At 38.2% G+C, this 27,976-nt stretch overlaps 1 protein-coding gene across 11 annotated transcripts in view; it reads left to right on the forward strand.

The window, feature by feature from the left end:
- dati (zinc finger protein datilografo) overlaps positions 1-27,771 on the forward strand; it is a 688,312-nt gene extending 660,541 nt beyond the window's left edge. For all 11 annotated transcript variants that reach the window (XM_083135422.1, XM_083135415.1, XM_083135413.1 and 8 more), the window contains one exon: positions 18,689-27,771. In XM_083135422.1, coding sequence (XP_082991548.1) covers positions 18,689-20,151 — 1,463 coding nt within the window. In that variant the 3' untranslated portion in view covers positions 20,152-27,771. The remainder of the gene's footprint in view (positions 1-18,688) is intronic.
- Positions 27,772-27,976: the final 205 nt, after the last annotated feature.

Here is a 27,976-nt window from a genome sequence, read left to right on the forward strand (position 1 = left end):
AAACCAAATGTTGTGACTTTTTTCGGGTATATCACTGAATAGTTCATGTGTTTTTCATAATTTGGAGTATTGTTCGTAACTAGGACTCGTATAAGGAAGGACTGCTAAGCGAAAATGAATTCTTGTTCTAAAAGAAAAGAAAAGGGTTTTTGATCATTTACATGTTCTGTTCTAACTTCTTCGGAAATAGTCAAATATTTGATTTCTGTAAATTGCACTCACTCAGTTCGGACGCAACTCTTAGGAAATTGAAGCTTTCGATATTTTTTTTTCATTTGGGATATTATGCTGAATAATATATTTTTTTAAATTGTGCCATCTTGACGGTAATCCAATTACAACCGTAGGACTGCGTGAAACTCGAATGCGAATAGTGTGTGACATCGGAATTGAACCTGCTAAGTGTGTAGGTGATGGATGCGAGACGTTGAAAGTGATGCGTTTTTCGAAAGCAACGCGACAGGTCTGTATGGACTTACCAAGCTCCCATAGATATTAGGTTTGATGAAGATTGTATCCCTTTATGAGAGTTTCATCTCCATTTCCTATGGCATGAAAACTGAGCAGCCACGAAAACACAATGTCAATTGAAAGTACACGTTGGTCTCAAAACACCTGCGATTCCCAGTTTGACAAAATTAAAATGGTAAATGAGAATATTTCTGGAGTCCTTGCATCTTGGACGGATTAAGAACTTGGGCGAGAATTTAAACGAGCCCCTTCCCCAAAAGCTGAACAATGATATTCGTTGATCCATTGGAATCCAAAACTAAGAAGTCATCCACTTAGAAAAATAAATCTTGATTGAATTATTTGGCCACTTTTGACTAATCGCGAAGGTGAGAATGAGTGATATGATGAAATTGATGAAGAGACACTCACAAAGAACAGCCATGTCCAAGTCGGGATTCGAATCCGGAAGCTCTGGCGTTGTAGAGCGCTTTGCTAACCACTCCGCCACGGAGAGAAATAAATCAAAGAAGAAAATCAACATTTAATATTGGCTAGCAAGAATGACATCTAAAAAAAGGCATTCACGATCGCCTCTATTTGACAACTAAAAATAAACAATCGTCCCAGGTGGCTAAGTCTCATAATAACAGTAAACATTCAGTGGACCTAGTGGGTGACAGCTAGACAGTCATCCGACACTCACGAAAGAAAGCCGTTCATCTGTTACCACCGTAAATATTTATTTTACTGAAAGGTTAATTTGTGAACCATATACGAACATTCATATGGTTCGAAATTGAAGAGTTGAGCCCATGTTCGTCACAAATCTTTTTGGTACGGAATAACCTTGATGATGGTCAACACGTTTGTTAAAATTGAAGTCCACATTAGACCTAGATAGGTTAGTCGGGACTTTATGTACAAGAACCATTGTACAATGAGCCTTCTCCAATGTTCCTACTACGACATACTTGTTGATGATACTGGCAGTTTGTGTACACATGTCGATTACGAGTACAGGTTTCGAACACACGATTTTTGGAAGATTCTACCTTCCAGTATACAAGGGTACAGCGGTCTGCGGTGCTAATTACTAAGAGTTTCATGTTCCATGCCTCTCAACACTTCCTAACTTGAGGAAACTCAAAGCACCGGTGCAATGCAGAGGACAGATACGGCACCTTGCTCGCATGTTTATCACCGTGGCATATCTGACCGTTGCCTTTGACATGCAGATATTAACAAAGAACCGACAAACGTCTTTGATTGTGTTTATTACCTTAGCGAGTCCTTATCTAATTACCACGGTATTCATTTACACACCTATCGTGAATGTTTAGCGCAGTTGACAAAAGGGCAAAAGCTGTTGCCTTCTTTGTTCTCGAGAAAGACGTCATTTACAGGTCGTGCAGTTATTCAATTAGGCGTTTTTGCAGCTAAATGTTTCTAAAATAGCGCTTTACTCAGTAACAGCCAAACTTACTTGATGATGTGTACTCTCCATGGTCAAATTAATGCATCACGAGAATATATTGATTCATACTATTGCGTATCATTTTGGATATATGGAACGAGTTTGTAGCTGATGGAAATGACACTGTTGATATCGTTGTTACACATCACCCTGTTCTAGTTAAAGATCCATAGTTGATTCGCATTCTGTTAGCTTCTACTTTTAGTGTCGAGTACTGACTTTGCACTCAGAGAACTAAATGCATCATATCGATTGATGTACCAGAATGCATCGATTGATGCACTAAAGTGTGTTTTATGGCTTCTTCAAAGAATCAGATTCACATTTGATGCATTTGGGTGCATTTTTGTATGTCGTGAAAGCAACACCAAAGTGCATCAGTTGATGTTCCTTCATGTACCTTCCTGCATCTCTTTGGATAATGCACTTAAACGTTTGGTCTGAGCTACAGAGTTTATGTAGCTCAGACGAAACGTTTAAGTGCATCATCGAAAAAGATGCAGGAAGGTGCATCAAAATGCATCAAAACTCATGCATTTAAGTACATCTCGACTGAAATAAATCCTCACTTGAATCAAATGATGCACTTTGGTGTTTCTTTCACGACATACAAAAATGCACCAAAGTGCATCAAATGTGAATCTGATTGTTTGAAGAAGCCATAAAACACATTTTAGTGCATCAATCGATGCAGTCTGGTGCATCAATCGATATGATGCATGTAGTTTTCTGTGTGTGGAGGGATCAACTCCATCTATTTGCATTTGGTCTCTTTGGAAATCACAACGATCAGTGACGATTAGAAGAAATGCATGAAGGAGCACTCGCAAAGCATAACCAACCCAGGCCGAGACTCAAACTCTGGATCTTCGGTGCCAAGATCAGAAGTTGGTTGTATCATAGTATAAGGAAATTAGGATTAGAGTCCCGCCAGGGTCACATCCAGTTCTACGTTTCCGGCTTTAAGGCTCACATGCAGAGTACACGAATCTTTCGAATAACTCGTTTTCTTTTCTGAATCTATTCAGCAAGAATAGTTTGTTACCATCTTTAGTTTAATTTTTGGTGTTTTCTGTTAGTAAAAAATTACCAACTGAAATTTTGGTTATCGCGAACCATGAACAATTTCTAGGATCGTCACAAACAAATCTATGAACGAAGAGATGGTAGATTGCGTATACTGAGTCCAATATCTGGGCTATCTCACTATGTCACGTGGTCCTAGGCTATGAATAGAAATATATTTACCAACTCCTAAGAAATCAGGTTGCCAACTCCTAGGAAATCAGGTTGCCAACTCATAAGAAATCAGGTTGCCAACACATAAGAAATCAGGTTGCCAACTCATAGCAAATCAGGTTGCCAACTCATAGCAAATCAGGTTGCCAACTCACAAGAAATCAGGTTGCCAACTCCAGAATCACCGCCATCATCTCACTGATATGAATAATTTTATTTACAATTTCTTAGAAATTGTTCTCCTGTATTTTATGCTCTAGACTTCAAGCTTCGCAGGTAGCTTAGCTAGCCTAAAACATACGCTCCTGCTTCATTGGAAGATTAGAGTGCACTTTCTTTCCTGGTTGCGACTAGAATTACTGCGATGGAAATTTCATGGTCTTTATGTACAAACTAAACTAACTACCGTGGCGTAACAGCCCTCGAAGGGCCTGTGCCTGCCAGAGCAGTTTTTCATTGGGTGACGCCTGGGCGGCGCATCGGATCCCATCGCCACCGTTTTCTGGCTTTCGTGTCCGGAACAGCTACTTCTTCTTTTCAAGTATCTTACCAACTGTCCTCACGACGCTGGGTGAACCTCGAAATTTTGGGGGCTCCTACTGGGAATCGAACTCGGGCCTACTTGCATTAAAGGCGAGAGTACTAACCACTTGGCTACGCGAGAGTCCGCTCTGTGTACAAAAATCGCCAAATTCTAGCCCACCTGATCGCACTCAAGCGTCTCTACAATGATCCAACAGTGAGAAAGGCCGTCCACACATCGGTTAAATCATTTAGCGTTGAGCCTTTTCCCCGGCCATTCTTTTAGCAACTATCCGTACAAGTTCAATTATAAGTTGTAGCTGTTGTGCTGTTTTCCATGTACAAGTTTGGAGCTAGTCATAACTCCAACAAGGGAGCCGCTGACTTCATCTGAACTCAGCACCTATCGCTAATTGTTGGAAGAATCGTTGGCTCAACCCGTCTGGCCATCTGAAGATCTTCGGAAAATAACCTGAATCCACCAGCGAGACAAACTTTCCAGAGCTAGCGACACTCTTTAACTGCAAAGACTGAAGCGGTGCATTGAGTTGCTATTTCTTTAATAACAGCCCAGAATTTTCCTGCCAGGAAGGAAAATAATAAAAAAATGATGAAAATCTGGAAATGGTTATCAAAAGATTGTGTACTATTGCCACCGTAGTTTCCAGCGCGTGCTCTACCATCCAGTTTAGGTCGCCAGCGGCTACGCTATTGCATTTTGATTGGCCCTTGCCGGTGCACGTTTCCTGTACGTCACAGCAGGTGGATGAAACAGCCAGTCAGACAAGCATATCTTTGAAATGTGCCCGCGCTGGAGGTCAGGCCGGCCTTACTACAGAATACAAACTCTAGAAAGGAGATAACATATTTCTGGTTATCTCGTTTCTACAAGTGTAGGGTGGAGAGGATTTGAAAGTTGAAATGGTGTGTCTAAAACTAGCAGTTGCGTATGTAAGTGTCGTATCATGAGAAGAAAGACTGCGGCCACTAAAGTGAACAGTCATTTGTTTACTTCTCCCACAATCATCGCACTTCGCTTCCTCCCGAGTTTCTTGCTATCGCCATATTTATAGCCAACTTTCCTCCCTTGCTGCGTTGCCAAGCAACGAGAAATATTAATGTCTCTGCTTTGGTTTTCCTGACCACACAAGTACCTGGCACTGAATAAAGATGATGATGTGTCGAAGAACGCCGCACATTTTTTTTCAACACAGGGGCGGAATTACATGGCAAGCAGCTGATTACATCACTCATCTCCTTCTCTCGCTTGGGGCAGACAATTTGAAAATAGCACCAGAGAGAAGTAGGTATAGGTTTTACTTAAGCTGTCTGAGAGACATAGTTAACAATTATAAGAATGATTTTTCATTGCTTGTAGTTCATGGGAGCTACGGTTATTTGGCTGCTCCAGAAAGTGGAAACGCTGGATCAATGATATTTTACAATAGATGAAGATATTCCTGTCTCTTCATATATAGCTTTACATCAGTAACCAATTGACTATCGAATAAATTTGGAATGGTATAGGCTTCAGAGCAAATCATGCAATACGCTAGAACGGTTCTAAAATGCAACTGAACATTGACGATGATGTAGTATTATCAATACGGTACGTTTTTAATTGTTAGCATACGGATTCGTCTGATTTTATTTTACTTCGCTTTTCTGCCACTTTTGGCTAATCGCGAAGTCGTATGAGTTCATGATATGGTGAAGAGACAAAGAGCGCAGGTCACGGATGTCGGGTTGTTAGCACATCCCGCTACGACGCCAGGGGTCCTGGGTTCGAATCCCGGCCTACGTGTTTACTCTTACTCCAAGAAAGCACACAGGTATACCCATGAAGGGTAAACTGATATGACTTTGTTGGTCATGGCGGTTTATGTGCTTATAATCCTTCGTACAGGAAAAAAATCACATTAATGAATTTCATTAGTACTATTCTTTTGTTGTGAAAGTCTTCCACAACAACTTAGCCCGAACATCTCGCAATAGTGCCATGGCTTGTTATTCCACTTTATGTATCTTTTAGCTGTAGTAGCTAACAAGGTGGTAGAATTGTAGATTCTCGTAAGTGCTTTGAGGGGATGTTCGTGCGACAGATTGCCGAATTGCGAGGCTGCTCATAATTTGCTGGGTGAATGCCTTCAAGACTTCAATGGCCAGCGACTAACTTGATTGGAGATTGTCCTGCGAGCTTTGATTTAATGGCTTGCAGATGCAAACTGGAGTTTCACGTGTCCAGTGTCTTGACTATCATGTCAACATGTCTTCACGATGAAGCCTGAGCTGGTGTTCAGTCCTTCACATGAAGGTGACTGTCATTGTTTTTTTGATAGCCTAACTCTTACACCAAAGCATTTTCAATAGTCATGGACACTTCTGAGTTGTAACAAACCCACGGACTCTGAACGGGATCATTACAATCCAGACGTGTCCATGACTGTACAAATAGCAACTGTTGAAAAGTCGGTCTGATGTGAAGTAATGCTCTTCAATTTAAACTCCATCGGACAATATACTGAAGTTTTAATGTTAACCGTAATTTGATTTTTCCCCACAAGGGAACCGTAAGTGGGTAGCACCTCTTATTGCACCTATGCATTCTGATGTCATTCTTAGCAGCAATGTTATGGACATTGAGGTCATTCCAGGAAACCACATATTGTTTTTTGTCGAAAACATAATCTCTCTCTCTTCGAATTTTCTGCTTGGAAAAACTGTAACATGAAACATGGTGAAGGAGGAGAAGGTTATAGTGGGCCACTGCTACCCGTTCCTCCCATATATGGCATATTTTCCCATGTTGAATATGCTGTATTACTTTTCAAACTTCTGAAAATTTTTGCGGATGTTATATTTGCCATTCTGCCATCCCCCATTCTATACTTTTGGCATGGCTATTGGTTAAATGATGAATAGGATGTAGAAATGTTGTTTGGATATGTAAATTTCTACTGCAGCTTTCATGTGATTTCCTTGTTGATCTACTGGCTAGAAGAGTAAACTAAACTCCTTTCCGGTTTTGTTTTTTTTTAAAAAAATCGAACAAACTGGAGCAGCATAACTGTTTACCCATTAACTACAGGGTGTCAGCAAAGTATCGTGCCTTGTTCATATAAGCATTTTTGAAATTTCTCAAAAAGAGATTCATGAGGAAGAAAATTTTTGAAAATCAAAAAATATCAACTGAAAAGTTCAACAAGACGACAGGTACGAAAGGAAGTTATTTGTCATGGAGAAAAGTAACCATTTTAACAAGTGAATTTATAAATTTATAATTAAATCCGTGGCCAAGAATGTGTTGATAGAGGATCATTAAAATGACATTGGCTGTCATGCGGTATTACGTGGAATTTCGAGGAAGGTTGTTAGAATCACGCAGTTTTTTTTCTTTCATGAAAACATGTGTAGAATTTCGTGACTGCAGAGAGTCATTGAAAAGTGCTTTTATGCAGAACCACAATACGGATTTCACTTCCAACAACGCCTAGTTATGATATGAAATATTTTATAAAGGAATTCCTCATGGGATGGAAAGGGAGGTAACCTTTTTCTGGAGGTACCCAAATGCCAATGTCGTCTACGTTAGACACCCTGGACTGCGTTTTGTAGACTGACGAGGCTCTGGCGTGTGGACCCACAGCCAGTATGTTTGTTGGTGATTTTCCTTTGATCAGTTTCATCTTATCAACATTCATCCTGATTTCTGCGATTAGCCAATAGCGGCAAGAAAGCGAAGTAAAAAAAAAAAAAAAAAAAAATCAACTTTATTCCTCAGAAACTTGACAGACAGAACTCATACATATTAGTCATAAATGTTTATAGCCGATTTTTTTCCCAATCCAGTTAGTCATTATTGGCGGATCCAAGAATTTGTAATCAGGGTTTATGCCTAGTTTTGTTTTTTTTACTCATTACAGTATTTTGCCATCTTAACCTGGTATTTGACATTCCGTTATTTAACAAAGCTGGGCCAAAAGTGAGTGTTACGTTATCCACCAGCCTCCTCCTCTGTAGGCACGTCACTGCTTATTACACATTCGCCTTGGTTATTTGTACAAGATAACACCATTCGGCTGCCATGGCAAAGTGGTCAGCGTCACGAGCTACGCTGCCAGAGGTTCAAGGTCTGAACCTCGCTTATGGAAATTGCTGTTGTATCATCTGATCTGTGTCCCATCATCCATTTCATCGTCGCGATAACAACACGAGGAAAGAAAAGCAACGTAAAATGACCGAAAATAACAATTTTGCTACTTAAGTCACCTTTCTGCATGTTGAAAAAGTTTAACTCAACAAACGTTGCCGCTGATTATTTTGTATCCTAGCACAGAAAATATTCTGGTTGGAAATTCTGTATTAATTTTTGTTACGCAGGAAAATCAATCACAATATAACGTATTATTCTTCCTACAAAGAGAACACAAAGAATGATGATAGCAAATACCTATAATATATATGTATATATATATATATATATATATATACATAAAAAATTAATAACACATGTAGAGATATCAGTGTAATTATACCCTTCTTACGGAAAGCATTAAATTGCCGTGTGTTGCAGTACAATACCAAGAATAGAATGCCACGGAATTCTTGCAAATTTAGAAAAAATATATGATAATCACCCTTAAGTAATTAAAAGTCAATTAAAAGCGAATATGAATGCATTTAAATTTTGCATCTGCATCAATACGTACATATCTTTGCTGCCCCTCTTTTCTCACGACCTCTTTCATTGTTGTTATTAATGTTTTTATCCATATCCGTATCTTTGTGTAAAACGAACATGATAAAATGTTCTCTACAATGCACTTTTTTTTTGTATTGTATAGCTATACTATAATGTCACGATGCAGATTTTTCATCTGTGTAAAATAATATTAACTTAGTTAACTTTTTTCAGAGTAGATTGCATCATTAATATCATAATTGCCATTTTCGTTGATATTTTGTTTGTTTTTTCAATTAATGACAATTTACAGGTCACGATTATACCTGATAATACGGGGAACTCTTTTTGTCGTTGCAGTCGTATTGTGGAATAACAATGCAGGCGTATTAACATAAATGATACTCCCCCCCCCCCCCCATTTGAGCTGAAAAAGCTGGTCAGCAGGCAGAATATATAATCATTTTCCAGTGTAATGGTTGTCTGCTCGTGATACTCCATGTGTAGCTGATGCACATACACATGGCTTTTAATGAGGAGTCCCACATGGGCGTGGCATCGTTTGGGATCCGCCAACGAGAGGTCCCGGTCGCATTGATGAAGACAACCAAGGGGACAGTGACCACGCCCAGTCTCCCCCACTCCGATCTGCAGCTGTCAATCATTTTGCTCCATGCAGCCCCCCATCCTCCCCGTCACTCTTGGTGTCTTTGGGAAACTCGTATAATGCAGCTGCTACCTTTCTGTCCCCACGATACGGGATCGAATGGCGCACCCTCATTGGTCAGACATGACACAACCGCCACTTTTCGATCTGTTTGGGAAGGGAGGACGATAATACTTATCGCCGAAAAAGAAAGGCATTGTTGGATTTCACTGTTGCAGAGAATTTCCAATGACAAGGAAAAAAGACGTGTGCCAATTCCCACAAGGAGTTCATGCAGGTGAAATAAAAAAAAGTCGTCTTGTTTGCTCTTGCGATTTGCTTTTCAGCAATTGCATTTGAAGGTAAATCACAGGAGACCTCTGACGGAAGCAATTAAAATGATTTGCACGCAGCAGTGACGTTTGTTTTCCCTGAAAGTTGGGACGTTAGGGTTCAACACAGTAGATTGACGCTTAGGTCCGCTGTAGGCTTCAAACTCCCAAAACAAACAACATTCTTGTATATATTCTCTTTGAGTTTTGCAGATTGTTTAATATTTTCTCATGAAATTATATCCAAAAAGATTGTTTACATTATTTTAAAAATGCAGAACGATTAAAAATGACAAGTTGTGTAATTGACGTGATGGATTATATCTGCACCCATTCGATCAGATGCCCTTAAAAAAAAAACACCAGCTTTATGGTAAAAAGGAACGCTTGGTATTAAAACAGAAGGCATATCTCTACGTCCATATTACCCTACAAAAAATTCCCGACTTGCAACAGAGTGAACACATGTTTCGAAAGGTAGAAAGATACTCATTTACAAACTTCTTTCCATATGTGCCGGCTATAGAGACTCTGGTGCCTCAACCAACAGAACAGTCAGAATAATTCTCTGTGGGGGCTTGTCTACCTAGGTGTATATGTACTGAATGCCCATTTGTAGCATCGGCCTTTACCAAAGGCGATGCGTTTTTAGTTCTTACATGGTTTCCTTCATTCTTGATAAGAAGTTCATATCTAGTGTAAACTGACTCCAATTAGTTTTGTTCTTGCTAATGGACGTTCTACTAGAGGAACACCATGGCGTGGTTTGATTTCTAACTGCTGAATGTGTTTCACAATATGAAATAATGGCATTGAATTTCGATGGCCACTGTGAAACGATGGTGTCAAGGAAGGACGTGTCATCTTCACATATGGCCCGAGACCTGGGCAAAGTCATGTCGTAACACCACATACAATTGCACAGGTTGATGCTTTAATCCAACAAAATCTTCGGTAGGGATTTATCCGCACGCCCCCAGCACTCGCTAACACCCCAAAAATTTCGCTCTAAATTAACCCTTACATCACTCTAAATATGAACTAAATACTATAGGCATATTTATGATAAATTTGTTTTCCGTGTAAACATCGGCTCGTCTTACTTTGAGGAAAATTATATTTGAGAAGGCTATCCGTAAATCAATTGTTATAGATCGACCACAAGGAAAAAAAAAAACCTTGGGACGAAAAGTCCCCGCGCAGCTTTCCCTTCTTTCCTCCACCTCGGGCCATAAGGAAGCATGGTCAACTCTCCCCCTTCCTGTACGGTGCACAGGAGTTGCGGGTCTGCGCAGGTTGTTTTGCTCGTGGTTCCACTATAATCAATGCTAAATTCTGTCATTAATGTTGTTATTTCTCCTTGTAGACTAGTTGTAAATATTCCTATATTTAGCGTTAGCGTGTCTGGAATACAACCTCGTTGGTGATATACATTTTCGGTGCTGAAAGAATTGTAAGTATACAAGGAGAAGTAGTTGGAAATAATCAGTGATCTCCTATCTAGTGTTGGGATACGCCGATTCTGTCACCTGACACTCCTTGATTTCCACAATTCAAACTTTTCATATGTTTAATAATGAAAGCTCTTTATGGTTGCCGGCCAGCTTGCTTTTATCTCACCTCCTGTTGTCCTGAAGTTGAGGGTGACATTAAATCTCGCTAAATTCGGATCACTTTACACCGAAGTAACAAGGGACATGTGTAGCTCTAAGACTTAACAATCGAACGTGTGAAACGCTTAGATTGATTAGTTCATTCTTAAGCTATATGATGTGTGACGTTTTACTTGCCATTTCGGTGCAAACTCTCCGAGATTCTATAATTTGCTTTTCCTCCTCGTATCGTTAAGTTAAAATAGCTTTTACCTTAGTGGAACCCGTGACAGGGACGAGTTACTGTCGAGTTAGCACTTAGGAATAGTCATCAGTTCTCTCAAGATTTCTATCAACATGGTTGTGCATTGGTACACTCAACGGCAAAGAAAATGGTATGCGAATTGTTCATCATATGATGAACATGAATTGAAATAAAAACGTCAATAAGCCAATGACAACATCTGCCCTCAGATTCATTGTACCTAAGTAGTTCCTAAATATGGGATGGCTGAAATTAAGTTGGTAATTTCTGCTCCCCCCCCCCCAAATGATCGCATCAACAGAATTCCATTATTTAAAACAACACAGGATGTAGAACAGAAAAGAATGTAAATAGCGATGGGCAGTTTCCCTACAATTGTCTTTGCTGTTGTCTGTACAGCCAACGGTAAATGCAATAGTGGGCGAATTGTCCATCATCGTTTTGATTCTCTTTGTTTCTGAAACATGAGGTTTCCGTATTGATACAAAATGACAATGACAACATCTATTTCAGCATGAGAACAATTCCAATCTTTAAAATAACATATGGCATAGAATGAAAAAAACAAGGAAAATAGCGCTGGACAATTCGCCTGTTGTGACTTTTGTTGTAGACTGTACAGTGGGATCCATGAGTATTACCGTGCAAATTGTCCATGACTATTTTCATTAAATTTTCTCTTACATCCTATGTGTTTTTAAGCGCTGGATTTTTATGTATGCTTGTGCAGAAGTTGTCAACAGCTTGTTTTGAGTTTTCTTTTAATTCTTGAAGCTCTCGTTGGGTCAAATAAAGTGCACGAACATGGAGATGGACAATTTGCACGGTAATACTCATGAATCCCACTGTACATGTGGCTGGTAGCGCTGGCCATGTGCGATGAGTAGCACACATAACTACACACGTGGACAACACGACAAGTGAGTGGATAATATTCTCTGGTGACTTAGATCAGCAGTTCATGAAGTTTAGGAGAGAATGGTGCTGGACGAAGGCAAATAAATAATGTTATGGAGCCGTTTTTCCTGCATGGCATCAGTGTGGCAGATCTGCTATTACGAGGCAGTTCGATATGACCGCGTTCCAAGATTGTCTTTATGAAGTTTGGATCGTGTGGGGCAATAACATTGAGAGAGGAGCTAGCCACGCGCCAAGGAAGGACTGGCAATAACTTGACCAGAGTGAGGAACAGTCGACTTACGAGTCTTCAAAGGCTATTTTCTTCTCTCGGTAGCTGCTTGAGGTTTAGTACCAAAGCCGGTTATTGTGCGGGGCAACCCTAATTCTGGTTGTCCAGGCTCACAATAGGGTTGATGTTGCTGTTCCAACAAGGCAAAGGGAAACGAGAAGTCCATGTCGAATGTGACGCAAATTCCAGCACTGTATTTTTACATTCTCGAGGACGTACACAGCATTGGCGTCAGAGTCCTCGCAGTTTTTCTGCAAGGCTGCTACGGGACAAACCGTGGTCAGCGAATGACATATACAGTACACAAAAGCAAGCGTCAAAATATCAGCTGTCTCAAACGTTGCAACATGATATTATCGGCTAAGACTTTCCACTCAGGACTGATCTCTAAGCTTTTAGTGCTCCACAACATCTAATTTCGACACGTATGAAAAGGTAAACGTTATAAAAAAATACATGAACACATTAAAAACGTGTTTGTCATTGTCCACAAAACGGCGACGTTCCCAGAGATATTAGCAGTCTCCTCTATGCTTGTGCATATTATACTTTTATATTATATATATACGTATATATACTTTTTTATGGTAGTTCATCGTGTTAATTACACTTAATTGGCATAAAACTGGCGTGAGTAAGCATAAAGCAAGAGAAATACAACATTCACAAGAAATGCATTGCATAGAGTACTTTAACGTTCCATTGGAAAATGGCTATCAATGATAAAGACTGTTTACTCAACTATTCATTTAATTGGTGCAAATCTTGTGCCTAAAAATTGACAGAATAATGCATGAAACTTCCATGTAAAGAAAGCTAAAATAATATTAAATAACTTTTACCGGATATCTATTTTATAAATTAAAATTTCACTTGAAAGTAACTGCTGCTTAAAAAGTATTTTCTTGTTCTATAAAAGAACATTACCTCAAACGAAAGGCAATACAAATAACCTTCCCCTTTGCACAACCACATTTTAATACAACCTATGATGATGACTACACCACCAATAACCTATAACTTCCACTTCGAGATATTTGTCGTGACAAACCAAGCTTTAACAACACATTATTGAAAGAGAGAATGAACAGATGTCAATTTAAAAATATAAAATTTAGAATGATCTTTCCATCACTCAGTTTAAATTAATTTTTGCAATGTATAAAGGTATTGACATAATATTAAATCATAAATAAATCGCAAAAATTTATGAACGCTCATGTTTCGTCATTTATTGTAAAGAGAACACAGCAGCAAATCGTTGTTTAAGTTCTCGCGTTTGAGGACAATTTTGTTACGTGTAGTTTAACCGAGACGGTGGGAATGATGGATCAGGAAAGGAAGAACATATATAGGATTTGAACCCGTAATTTCTGGGTTCTCAGAGCATTAAACTAACTAGCACCGAGTACATAATTTTACAAAAAATCAAGTAAACCTTTAAAATTCCATCTAAAAGCAGACTTATTAACAAAAATGCTTTTAATCACATTTTATTTTTGCTTTACGGGTTAAGCAGTGGAAAAATTGGTTAAAAATTAAGCCACAAGGGTGAAGTAGTAACGGTAGGAGCAGAAACAGAAATCAGGGGAAGTGCCAAGGGTGGGCCCCAAACCAAATATATTCGGCAAATTTCGCGATAAAATTTTCATTACAGGGTATAAATAATGAAGAATATACATTTTCTCACCTAAATATTTGACAGCTATCCGGCGGCCTACGTACACCACAATGTCTGTCGCCACCACCGGAATGTTCAGATTTCTGCACACAGAACTTGAAATGCATTAAATCATGGTTGATGCACTTTTGATGCAGAGTTCAATGCATTTTAGTGCATCACACGGAATAGTAACTGAGAAAAATGCCCTTTCATGCATTTCTTTGTAGATTTTGATGCACTTTAGTGTGTTACTGGAATCAACGTATTTGTATCTGTTGAAACGTGTGGGTACTATCGAATTAAAAATTATAGATACTAGAGTTTAGATTGCAATTAAAAATTGACCAGTAGACCTACATAAAGACGAGTTACATTTAGCTTATTCAATTCTGCCTTAATCTATGTTCACCAAATTTTCTTTCGAGTATGTCATCGTTATGAGAACAAAAAAGGAGCCGGTTTTTTGGAGGTTTTGAAACGATCGCTCTCTTTGAAATTCTATAAACTGAAAACGGGTTATCCGATCGTGATGACATTTTAGTATAGTGCAGGCAGAAAGGTTTTAAACACCATAATTTTCAGATTTTCAAAATTTGTCCAAAAACTGTTATCATCAATTTTGCGAAACAACATTTTCTTAGTATTGGGTACTCTTACAAATACGATATTGGTCTTGTTTTGAAGCTCTTTGCATGTGTTTTTAAAATCCATTATTATTGTCAATGCACGTTGCGAAACCGATTTTATACAAATTTTTCTTTCAACGGAGTAACGATGTGCGTGGAACGTGGCAACCCGCCACACAGCGATGTCCGTTGAACCGTGGAAACTGCTGGCTGGCACTGCGAATCGGTGCTTACGGTGTAATCTATAATTTTTAATCCGACAGTAGTTTGAATCTTGTGGTTACTTGGTTGGTTATCACTAAGAATGCACATGCATTCGTCTCAATGGACAGAGATCCATTATAGTAGTGGATGTGCACATGTCCACGTAGGTGTCCTTACAAGAATTAACAACATTTAAGATTGTCCAGAATTATATGATCCTAGTTTTGGGATGGACAGGCAGACATTAGCCGAGTGCATTAGCGTAATTCAAAGCCAAGAACTAGGAAAATACTTCGTACTGTTGATTCGGTAGTTTAAGCAAAGCATTTCGTCAAAATAGTACGGACCTGACGCCTGGTTTATGCCTACAGGAACCAGGGTACATATTGCACAATTGTTGTGTGGGTGCTGGTGGAGCACAACATTAAAGAAATGATTTCGCTCGAATATACCGATAAAGATACCATCTACTACGTACTTTTTATATTGTACCACAGAGTACAAGAAGACGTTTTAGAGTCGCTTTTCTGGCCCTTGTAGATATCCGCGACGATGATTAGAGATGAAATTGGCGAATGGATAAAGAAACATTCACAGTGAGGCCAGGACAGGACTCGAACCCGGAACTACTTTCGAATAAGTCGATCACTCAACGCGATTATTCTGTTATTATCCTGAATTTTTATTCATGGTTATTCACTGTAAAAAAGATCTGGAGAAACGACGATCCAACTAACGTAAAAATCTACCATGACCGTTTTTGCTGTATAAACTACCATTGCATACTTACGATTAATGTAATTTTAAGAATTCAGGTTCTCTAGAATATATATTGAATATATTTATGGGGCAATAAACTAATTTATAATCATTCTCTATCATTTTCCAAGGCAAAACATTTGAATTTAAAAATAAAAAAAACCCAGTTGCGTCTCGTTTTCATAATTTAACAGACAGACTGTAAAATGTTAATGGTACAATGTTGTAAATTTTAATTGAACTGCTTGCAGTGTAGGGAATGTAATTAATTTTATGATTTGGCCAAACGAGCAGGAACACAAGGTACATCCATTATCTTAAAAAGAGTCGTGAAAGTCAGTGGTATACAATGTACAGTATACTACAGTAGATATGTCTGTTTGGTCTGCGTTTAGCAGGTTTAGAAAATATCTTCTCAACATGTTCAATGAAGGTAGGCAAATGTGTTGCACTGTGTGATTTTAGTCATCTGTATGGGGGTATTATCGCTAATTGAAAACAAGTATTTGCCTTTAGTTTAAGGTTTCTGTGCAGCCTGTACTGAACCAAATAAACATGGATATTTGTTTCTGTCGCTGTTGTACCTAATACACGTGGCTGTGTATTTTTCTCGCAGTCTCTCACATTCCTACACCATTTCTTTCAGATGGTGTGCATGAGTGAACAAACAAAAAATAAAATGATGCGAATGCCCTTTTAAGTACGGCGAATATAAGACTGACAAATAGGCGACAACCCTGCAGCTTATTTTGTTAATTTTATGTCACTTGAGTCAATCGCCACGATAGGATGGGACAAACTCAATGTGACCTCTGGCCTCGTAGCACGCGAAGCACGCAACCGTCCCGTGCGATATCTTCCACTGCATTCAATGACATACCTCGTCAGATTCAGAATTCTTCATCTGCCAGATGGGGATTAGATACCCAGCAACAGGGACAGAGATGTGGTGAGGTTCTGATCTTTGGACCAGCTGAAGTCCTCGCTAAAATTAAATTTTTCATTGGTTACCCGAGATAATGATGTGAATAATATCCGTAATAAATGTTATTACGTTATAATTGTATGAAATATGAATAATTCCTTCAGGAAATGAACTTTTTTTCTATTAATTATGTACTTAAATAAAAGCTACCAAGTGCAAGGCTCGAAATATCTTTACTGAGGTCGAATTTAGTCACAGAATACAATGAACTAAAATGGTGTGAATTTACGTCGAACTCGTCGTCGAAAAGCAAACATTACGCCACTACCACTGAGGAATTTTGAAGTCCTGTTAATGGTCCATGCACGTACTACATGATTTGCTGTATAATTCGGGGTTATTATTTTCTAGTGGATAAATGTCCACCCGTCATACCCTTAATGTGCTCTTTTAAAAAGAGAAACCAACATGTGTAGTGTGATCACATTATTTAAACTTGAAGCTGTGCGTGTTCCATTCATGGTACGGATTGCACTCTAGGATATGTTTCTTCTCTGTGCTTTAATGCAGTGATTTTTCGGAAATCACGGATCCCAAACTGGACGAAGTACTAAACGTTACAATTAACTCACTTCGACCTCATTACACTTAATGTATGTTTGTCTATATGACTAGGTGCACAAATACAACCTGTTTTTACCCTAATGGAACGAAATTTAGATTAAACCACAACTAGATAATAATGACGTAAGACTAACGATACGATTTATATATTTTGCTAGTTTTAAAATGTGATGCTCAAATTCATACTAGTGTGTTCAAAAACGTGAAATTTTCATGAGGCGTTCAACTACTCCACTTAATACCTGACAGCGTTGACAATTTTAATTTTAGTAATAGTTGAGAAACAATAAAAATCTCGCACAACCTAGCCGTGGTGTGACACATCTTGAGATACCAACAGAATCAAAGTAAAATTGTTCAATTTCAGAACTCTGTGAGCGTTTGTTTTAAAAGTAAATTTTATGCTTCGACAGGGTAATCGGAACGTGTCGTTTAGTTTAAAGTTGAACCCGAGCACTCTCCAATGTGCCTTCGTCGGGGATCGAAGCCTTGACTCCTTGATTACAAAGTTACCAGTACTATATCGGGGAGGCTGTATTCGCAACAAGTACTTGCAATGACATTTATTCCTGTGGGTTTAAGAGATTCGATAGAATTGTAAAATGTCCTCTCAAAAGAGCGTTGTATTCTTCGCAATTATTCCACTGGGACATATACAGGGGAAGGACAAAAATGTGGAAACAACTAATAAGGTGTAGAACCAACTTTAGCATCTAAAACGGCCTGCAGTCTCCGAGAAATGGACAAATACAAGTCCCGGATGGTGGATAATGGGAACTTAAACCATTCTTCATGCAAAACCTGGACACAATCCTCCTCAGTGTCCTTCTGTCTCTGTCACTCACCGCGCAGGTGTTTACCTGATGATGTTTTTTATTCGGACACACTTATATGCCATCATGACCTTGGATACAGTCCCTCTCGATACGCCAAATAACATGGCTAATTTGGTAACATAGGCGCCTGCAAGGTGGGCACCAACAATTTGACCTCTTTGAAACACTGTCAGCTCGGACATGATTCAGTATCAACTGCACTGCATGCTGTCTACAACTGTCGACTCCTGCCGGTCCGACAGGGTCCTATCTCACGGTGCAAAACAAACGAATATCGCACCGGATCCAATTTCAAGTGGAAAAATTGCGTCGATTTCACCATTTTTAATGTGGTGTTTCCATATTTTTGTCCATCCCCTGTATATGAATGCGTTGTTCACTATTCAAACAATCACATGGTAGCAGTTATGAATTAGGTACCAATGTAATCGTGACAACAAAACTCCCACATAATGCTAAAGTGTATGCTGCTGAAATTTCGGTGAATTTTACTGAATGTGACATTTAATTTCTGTAGAATGTCCTGGTGATCTATTTTCTCATAGACATTCTGTCCAACATTGTACTCCATACCTATGTATATTACAGTGATTGCCGTGTTTATATGTAAGTTGATGGAACTCCTCAAAATGCATGTCCCTCATATTTATCTTTTCAGGTCTTCTGAATCACATGGAACACATGAGAATGGACCCGAAACATCAGTTCGCAGCGCAGTACGTGCTGAGCCGAGCAGCAGCGGAACGTCGCGAAAGAGAGAGCCTTTTAGCCGCCGCTGCAGCTGCAGCCCAAGCTGCAGGACCTTCTGCAGGCACCGGATCTTCAATGTCTGCAAGTCCGTCCGCGCATTCGGACAGCTCTGGACGCATGAGCACGCCATCGGACAGCTTAAAGATGGACGGAATAAAGATGGAGAACAGCAACATTCGGATGAACAGTCCACCCACTTCTTCCAGTTCCAACGTGGGTCACGGAGAGAATTGTATTCCAGTTTCCAGCGCGGCTGCTGCCGCGGCAGCCGTCGCCATGAGCAGAATGGGAGGACCGCAGGTGACCGACTTAAGTCCTGCTGCCGCCGTCGCTGCAATGAGGATGGGAGGTATCGGTGGGTCAGGTGGAGGAGGAGGAGGCAATACCGGAAGCAATCAGTCAGAGTCAGCAGTCGCAGCAACTATGAGGTCCCTCAGTCAAGAAAGCGTGATGAGGTCTTTAGGACAAGATGCCACAATGAGATCTCTAGGCCAGGACTCCGCTATGAGATCCTTAAGTCAAGAGTCTGCCATAAGATCAGTTAGTCAAGAATCTGCTATGCGTTCACTTAGTCAAGAATCTGCCATGAGATCCCTTAGTCAAGAATCCGCCATGAGATCCCTGACGCAAGAATCCATGCGATCCCTGACGCAAGATACCATGCGATCCCTTAGTCAAGAATCCATGAGATCTCTTAGCCAAGAATCCATGAGATCTCTTAGTCAAGAATCCATGAGGTCGCTTAGTCAGGAATCCATGAGGTCCCTTAGTCAAGAATCCACCATGAGATCCCTTGGCCAAGAATCTGCTATGAGGTCACTTAGCCAAGAGTCCCCCATGAGGTCCCACAGCCAGGAATCGGCCATTCGATCTCTGAATCAAGAATCTGCTATGAGATCCTTAGGACAAGAAAACTCTATGAGATCCCTGAGTCAAGAATCGGCAATGAGGTCCCTCAGTCAGGAATCTGCAATGAGATCCCTGAGTCAGGAGACTGCTGCAATGAGATCCCTGAGTCAGGAGACTGCTGCAATGAGGTCTTTGACCCAAGAATCCATGAGGAGCCTGAGTCAAGATATGAGATCATTGAGTCAGGAGTCCGCTATGAGATCTCTAGGTCAGGACTCCATGAGTCATTCGGAAGCCATGAGGATGCAAGAGCTAATAAGAACGCAGGCTGAGGCAGCTATTCGGTTAGCGGTCAGCCAAGCGGCCAATGAATCACGAATGGGAAGTGGATCCACACAGTCCGACATCAGTGAGGCATTGAGACTTCAAGAGCAGCGACTTGAGCAAGCACTTCGGCTCCACGGTGATCCTAGGGCGCTGGGTTTCTCAATTCCCAGTACGTCCCAGCAAAACAACCCTTAATGAAGATAGACTTTGTAATGTGTTTGATTGAAAAAAAAAGATGGGAGAATCGGAATGAGAACTCTGAGATGGTCGGAAAGTATGGTAATGAGCTAGAATAGTTAAGGGAGAACAATATTTTGGGTTTTATTGCCTGAGTTTTCGTATCTCATCCTATCACGTGTGCTGTCCTGTACAGTTTCCTAGGATGGTTTTGGACAATGACTACTCGTAAAGAAAATCAGAATTGAAACTAGTAGTCCAGTGGCTTTACCTTATGTATTGTAATCACAAACACTCGTTATCATCATTATTGTTGTTGTTCCGTATGGTTATGACCGTTATAACTTTTGTAATTACAGATGTTCCTCATTTCCTTACACAGTTATCGCCAGGCAGTGAAACCCAGGTTTGTAAGGTCGATTGGAGAAAGCACTAGCTGTGATACACAGACTCCCATAATTTGGGATGTTGATAATTTGATCTGCTACAATTAGTTCCTTTTGTTTACTTTATAGCTTGATATTTATTGTCTATTAGGCTTTTAGTTCTTAGGAGATGATGAAAAAGAGAAACGCATTATGAACAAAAAAAAATTGTACTCAAATGGAAATGATTTGAATTTTCGTACGTTTTTATACATAATTAGTCCCTTATATGCAGCGAGATTCGCTTGGTGTTATATTTTATGAATTACATTGAAAATCAGGCAGTGTTTTTTCGAGCGTTGCTTCTTATAAGAAAAATGGTAAAAAATGGTTTCACGGACAATTTCAAATATCTATATACATTCTTTATTTCACAGTGCAGAACAGAGCCAATGCTTTTTGTGAACAGGTACAGTTAAGACAAACAGTATGTATAGAAACAGGTTGTTTGTTTCATGTCGGGCTGTTTTGATGGTGCCAAAGAGCACTTTCCATGCTGTATACTTGCAGCAGACAAACACATACAAATTCACAAATGTGTTCTTCGGTCAGTGAAATGAAACTCAGCCATCTTATAACTCATCAAATACATTGTTATTTTTACCGTGTTATATTACATGAGCTATTCATTGTTTTAGTCAGAAACACATGTTTTGTGGGTGACGCGTGGGACCAGAAGAAATGTTTCAACTGTTCATACATCAGGATTTAAAATGGCTAGCTTGTTGCAGTGTTTATGCAAACGTCATGTAAATGCCCCCTTGTTAGCACATGTACTACATATATCTTTTTAAGTTGTTTTCATTTTGTACCTTTTAATTTGCACAGGAAGCTGATACAGTGTTGAACAGGTTAGGATTCCTCATCGCATCTACTGGTGAAACCAAATTCTTACGTTGTTATAGGCAGGACTTCATATTTAATATCCGTCAGTAATTTGAGTGAGTACAAAAATCCGGCTTAACGTGATAATTTATTTCCAGTCACTTCCATGACCAACCTCACTTGTCTGCTCATGCTAAAATTACTAGAGTATATTAACTGTTACAGCTAAAGTATTATCAGGTTTATTTCAAGCAGCTCATTGAACCTGATACTACATCATACTTGTCAGTGTTCATTTTGGAATTTTCAGAACCACATTCTGTTTGTGCATGTACAATAATGCATGGAGCAGTATTAATTTTCTAATGGTAGTTTATAACTAAAAACGGCTTCCTAACTTGCAGATGGCATGGTTGGTCATTTTCAATGCTCATCTACGTACAAATAAGTTGGATCCGTAAGAAAATACATTAGTTTTGTTATCATCATGCTGCAGCCCAACAGTTCACAACAGAATTTTTTCATTCTCCAAATGCACGTAACACAAAACAGCAACAGTAATAGAACAGGTCTTTGTGATTTCGCTGCGCACCGCGAATCACTCACATACTTCCATGTTTGTTTCATGGTTTTGTAAATTGTTGTAATCCACATTCAATACAATAGACATACTACTACTACTACTACTATATATAATATGTAACTAACAGATGAATCCAATATTGTTCAGAAATCATTCCGTTGTTTCATGTTACAGTACACTCTAATAATAATTGTAGATAACAGATTAGAATAGATGAATTAGTGTTTTGCCAGTACCTTTACACACATATACTTAGTGCATTCATATATGAAACTTATGTAAAAATAATGTTTCTGTTTGCATTCACAATAATATATCTGTTCGAAAAAGGTAACAAACGTGTGTGTACGTAGTATGCACCGTTTCTTTTTCTGTTTTACAGCAAACTGTGGATTTGTTTTTCTACGAACAGATCCCATACTTCGTTAACAGGTATATTAACAATAGCCATTGCAGGATTACATACAAACCAGTTATCCATTTTGAATTGTTACATAGTATGTTGAAATCCAGAAGACTGTAGGTTCTCTTACATTTGTTTGACTGAGCTAACGGTCCTTTCCCACGCTGTTACTGGGAGACATTGCTCAACTGAAACTGTTAATATAATAGTGTACATTGAAACATACAATAGATTAAAAGTATTTCAGAGCTTCCCTTATAACCTGCCAAAACGTAACTTCTCATCTTTGAGTTCTGTTATAACAACATTGAGGGTAACGGAAAATTGATCTACATTTTTTTTTTTTTTGTTATAGATTAAAAAGAAAAAAAAACAAATCTGTCATGTCCCACCTTACAGTATGTCGCTATGGCCATGAGGTTTATTTCAGCACAACGTTGTAAGGAGAACCCAACACCACAGCAACTTCCTGTTTAGTTTTATTCCATGGTCTTGGTAACTGTGCATAAATAACAATTCTGAATCACTCTGTAGTTAATGTTTCAACTGTTCTTTGTTACAATACGTTGTGTTTTGTGTGTACGTTTATAGTTACCATATTTTTTGTGTTTTACGATGTCTGCAGACGATACTGTAAGGTAGAACATGACATGAGTTCACATCCGGAAACTCTGAATACAAAAATCTAAAGCATAGTTTAAGAAATACCTACACCACTTGCATTGCAAGAATTATTGTTCTGGTTAAGTATGAATTGACATGCAGGGTAGTACAATAGCAGGTATCTTACAAGTTGTTAATCAGTTTTCAGTGACATAAGTAGCGTATGAACATTACAACTATACTGTAGAGTATATTCTATAACCTCTGTACACAATAGAAAACTTGTCAAATACTGATAATGAGCTAAAATGCAATCAATAGATTATTTGTTTCGCCATGATTCTCTGGAAGCTGCTATTGCAATAGTGTCCTCCGTGTAACACATCTCAGTTTATGTATATTACAAGCCGTTAATATTGTCATCATATTGCTTGTTCGTTGTCGAAGATGTAGTGTTGAGTTTTTTTCCTTATTACATTGCCAAGAATATTGCAGTTTCCATGTTTGGTTTACTGAACTTTCTTCTTTACAATTATAGATACACTATAATCAACTTCATTGCAAAATCCTATGTTAGCGTTGTTTCCCCATGACTAGTAATGTGCATGAATATTTCAACTCAAAATAAATTTTCTACCAACGCTTGGAAAAAAAAAATAAGACTGTTTCTGCACTGATCTAGTGGGAGATTGATGTTCTACTACAGAAACACTTCTTTTGTGAACCAAGTACAACTCTTGAAGGTTACAGCTGTATGTATATGTGTGCATGTGTGTGTGTGAGAGAGAATGTATGTTATTTTGTTAAAACCTCGCTTTTTGTAGCCTTGTGATACGGAAAACATAACTGATCTCATGTTAATGCATTTTCCGTGATCAGCTTTTTTTTTCCAAATTGTGTGTGAAAACTTTACATAAAAATACGGGGACGGACAACAGAATGTCATAGAAATACAATAGTTATGCCCAACACAAAAACATCATCTATGGGAATGTTATATTTATTTGCACAACTTCAATGAAAGGAGCAACGTTTATTACAAGCTGATTTTCCGTGTGAATATACAATGGCGAAGAATATATGGACATTTCATCGTTTTAGATATATGCATATGCTTTAAACGTTTACGAAGTTCCCCAATTTGAAGTCAATTGGTGTACCTGTATTATTTCATTATCTCTTTCCTTCTTCCTAAGCCATTCCTGACATGGATTAGTTGAGTTTTTAATTACATTTCTAATTAAGCTACATTGTTGTACGCTTTTGAAAGTTCATATGCGAGTCTTCCAATTTGTTTTAGTTTCGGGAGAATGTGCAATGCGCTTATATTCTAGCTTATGATAAATTGTAATCCCTTACTACTGTTTTCATTCGTGCATATACTGGAAACACATGACATTTGATATTTCCATGGTACTTAAAGAGTGGCGTACAGAAGGCTTTCCAATAGTACATACAAAACATGCAAAATATTCATTCACACATATTTCTGTTTCACCCGTAAAAAGATAAAGGCGTAAACCAGATGTAACTTAAGTTAGAAACACACTACCCTTTTTCATGAAACATTTAGTGATTGTACCGCGTTATAGAGGACCCAGGAATTTTATTTGCAAAAGGGACAGACTACGTGAGGTACATTTCGGTGGAAAGTGTTTGATAAGATTGACTTATCCATTGTTGTTCTCTGAAAAATATTCTAGTCGAGTCATTATAAAGAAGGTACTGGAGTGTACTAATACCAAGGAAGAGAGAAAAATAATTGCCTTAATTATAAGCTGTAGAGTGTAAAGTTGGATGTTTTGTAACTTTCGACTGTAGAAAAAAAGAACTTTTGTGTATTTTGTGATTGCTTCGTATATATATAAATACAAATATATATATATATTATCTCAAATATCTTTGTAAGCATAAGTACAACGGCAAGGTCACAGTCTACAAAGAACATGTGAATGTGTTGAAAAGAAAAATGTATCTATATAATGTACACATGTGTAAAGTGTAAAAAATAATTAGTAGAGTTTTTATGTCAAGGGATCAAAAATTTCCCAATGCCATTTTTTTCCCAGTGAGAGAGAGATTGCCTATTTCATGTACGTATCTTAAATTCTCATAGCAACGTAAAACAAATAACTATTTTTCAAGTACTATGCGCATGGAGTAAGGATAACATTAGTGCTTAATTAAAATTGTTGGTACTTCATGTACGCCATCAATATTTCATTGAGAGCAAAGTTGGCTAGAAGGGTAATTTTGTTCGAAACAACGTTGTAGGCAACAAGATCGAACAATTCCAATGTTGTGATCCTGATATATATATTTGACCTGCTGTTTGAGACATGGGTAGCGAAAGAAATTGTGATAAGGAAATTTTTGTAGTATGTTTCTACTAAAAAGCAAGAAGTATATAGTTTCCTTTAAAACAAAAAAGGGCAGTTTTGTCACCTACGTGATGTAGCGACTGATTTCGTACAAATAGCTTTAAGTTTTTTTCATTTTCATGTACATTTACTTCTGTGTTTAGATTCGTTTGAAATAGTGTGTTTCTTAAATGTAAAAATGATACTTCTTTATCTTATATTGTAAAAGACTGTTATATTATTATTTCAATTTTTATAGTCTCCTGATTTAATTCCTGTCAGTGAATTTTGTACTTAGTTTTGCAGATTCCTCGATCTCTTAATTTCAGTATAAATGTAAAGGAAATATATTTTTAAAAAATTATGTTATTGCGAAGTATTAATAATGTTGTTTTTAGAGAGAGATTCGTAATCGTATGATTCTAACAAGAAGTCTATTTTATGTAGTAAGATGTTATTCTAATTTCAGATGATCCTAATTTTGAATTTTTTTGATTTTCAAATTATTTCTGTTGTTACGTTTCTAAGTTATTGTATAAACTTGGCCGGTTACAAATTATATGCAGTGTCAATTTTAGCTGATTGCAGGTGGAGTAACTTCCGGTTAGGAACAAAATGGCTAAATTTCCACAGAATAATTGAAATATTAATGCAGTTGAGGAAAAATAAGTTCATAAAGCAGCTCACATTACAGGAGCATCCACAGTTGTTTTCCCAAGCACAATAGTCCATGTTCATCGTTAACGTATGTTGGTTATGCAAAAAATAAATCGGCATAGCGGCTCTTTTCTGTTAATAGATATGGCAGAATGTATGCGAATGTTTGTAAATGTGTGCGTGCGTGTTTTATGCGTGTCATCATCGAGGACCCAGGCACTGAGAGAAACCTGTACAGTAAAAGCAATTTGACGGGGAAAACTTTTTCGAAGCGACTGATGTACAAAATGGCCGCCACACCACCCTTTCCCCCCAAAAATCTTTCTCTGTTTAACCTACCCTTCCGATTTCTTGTTGAATGTTGTAGGCTTCTTGTTTGTGTAATTTTCATCCACCAGTATAGTTTTTAATGTTAATCGCGGTTTTTCCTGTTCTGTCCGTGAGCCTTGGTGTCGACCTTCTTTTGTTTTGGTGTCCCATACGACTCAGTGAGCTTGTGCGTCTTGGCAATATGGAAGGAGTACAATATTATATATAGGGTGCGTTATTGAGTGGATTGCCGCCAGTTGAATTTTTTTTTAAAAAAAGAAACTTTGCTCAACTACTTCATCTCTAAAACGTGCAATAATTGTTTTTCTATACCCCCAAGGGGGCAGAATCTTGATTGGCATTTCTTCATAGTTAGCGCCACCATATGTCCCTTAATGCTAGTATCTCTGAAACGCCAGACCAGTCGCCAACATAAACAGCGAGGTTTTACACAAAAAATATAAACAAACAAAGAGCTTTATTGTGTATGAAGTACAATTACTGCCATGTTTACCCACTGAGTTTGTTCGTTATAATTTCTGTTTTAAAAGGGGGAACTTGACGTTGCGCGTCTTATTTTTTTAAAGTACTCAATATCGGGGCAGACAGAAAAAGAATATGCATACAATATGTCCCCGCTCACGCCGCGAAAAAACTGTCTCATTGTTCCACAGGTTTATTATGCGTAACGCACGTAGATGACCAAGTTCATCTTTTTTTTTCACGAACCATGTCATGTCTTTTATTTTGCCTTGTACAGCTGTTGGCACATTCCCAGTTATTTTTGTAAGATTCAGTTTTTTTTGTTTGTTTATTTGTAATATGCAGTAATTCCGTAACGAAGTACCAGATATAGTACATAAACACTATCCATGTAAAAAACCACATATACTTTGCATGCAATAGATGTAGTTTAAAAGTAACTGTTATCATTTAAGGGAGAGAAAAAAATGAAACACGCATTGTATATTTAACAAGATACAGGTTTTGGAACAAATTGGATATGTAAAAAGGGGTTCAAGTGACAGAAGAAAAAAATATGACGGCATTCGTGTTGTGTTACATTTTATTTAAGGTAAAAAAAAGTATATGAAAAATGTATCTCGCCTCCTAGTAGAAAAAGGGGGTTCATTGTTGGGAGCCCCCTTCTGATTAACCCCTCAAAGGAAAAAAATAAAGGAAAATCATCTTACAATTTCAGCCTGATTTCAGTGTCTTCTATTCCTAGGAAAATGTAAAATAAATGATGTTTACAATTTTGCATAATTCGAGCACTAGTTGTTTTTGAAGCCGGTGAACTTGTTCCTGAATAGTAATACAAAAAATGCCACTTAAAAATATAGAAAAGTGGCGCATTCAGTGGTTTTATTAATGTGTGAAAGAACGGACTGAAGTTGTAAGATGTGGACCTTTCATATTTCATCTTGTGAACCAGCTGTTCTGTGTGTAGGACTATTAATGGAATAAATAAAGTTTAATAGAAATATCCTGAAGTAAATTCTTTATCCCATTTTATCCATTCGTGTATTTGATGACAAGGTTTTGTAATCCAGTGGGGTAAATATATTAAAGAATTCATATACTGGCAGTCAGGAGAAAGTTGCTGTGGATGGTAACTTATTGACAAACATGTTTAATTCTTACAACATCATGAACAACAGCCTTGCATCGTATATTG

Source organism: Lepisma saccharinum, chromosome 14, assembly GCF_977018435.1.
Source record: "Lepisma saccharinum chromosome 14, izLepSacc3.1, whole genome shotgun sequence".
Lineage (NCBI taxonomy): Eukaryota > Metazoa > Arthropoda > Insecta > Zygentoma > Lepismatidae > Lepisma > Lepisma saccharinum.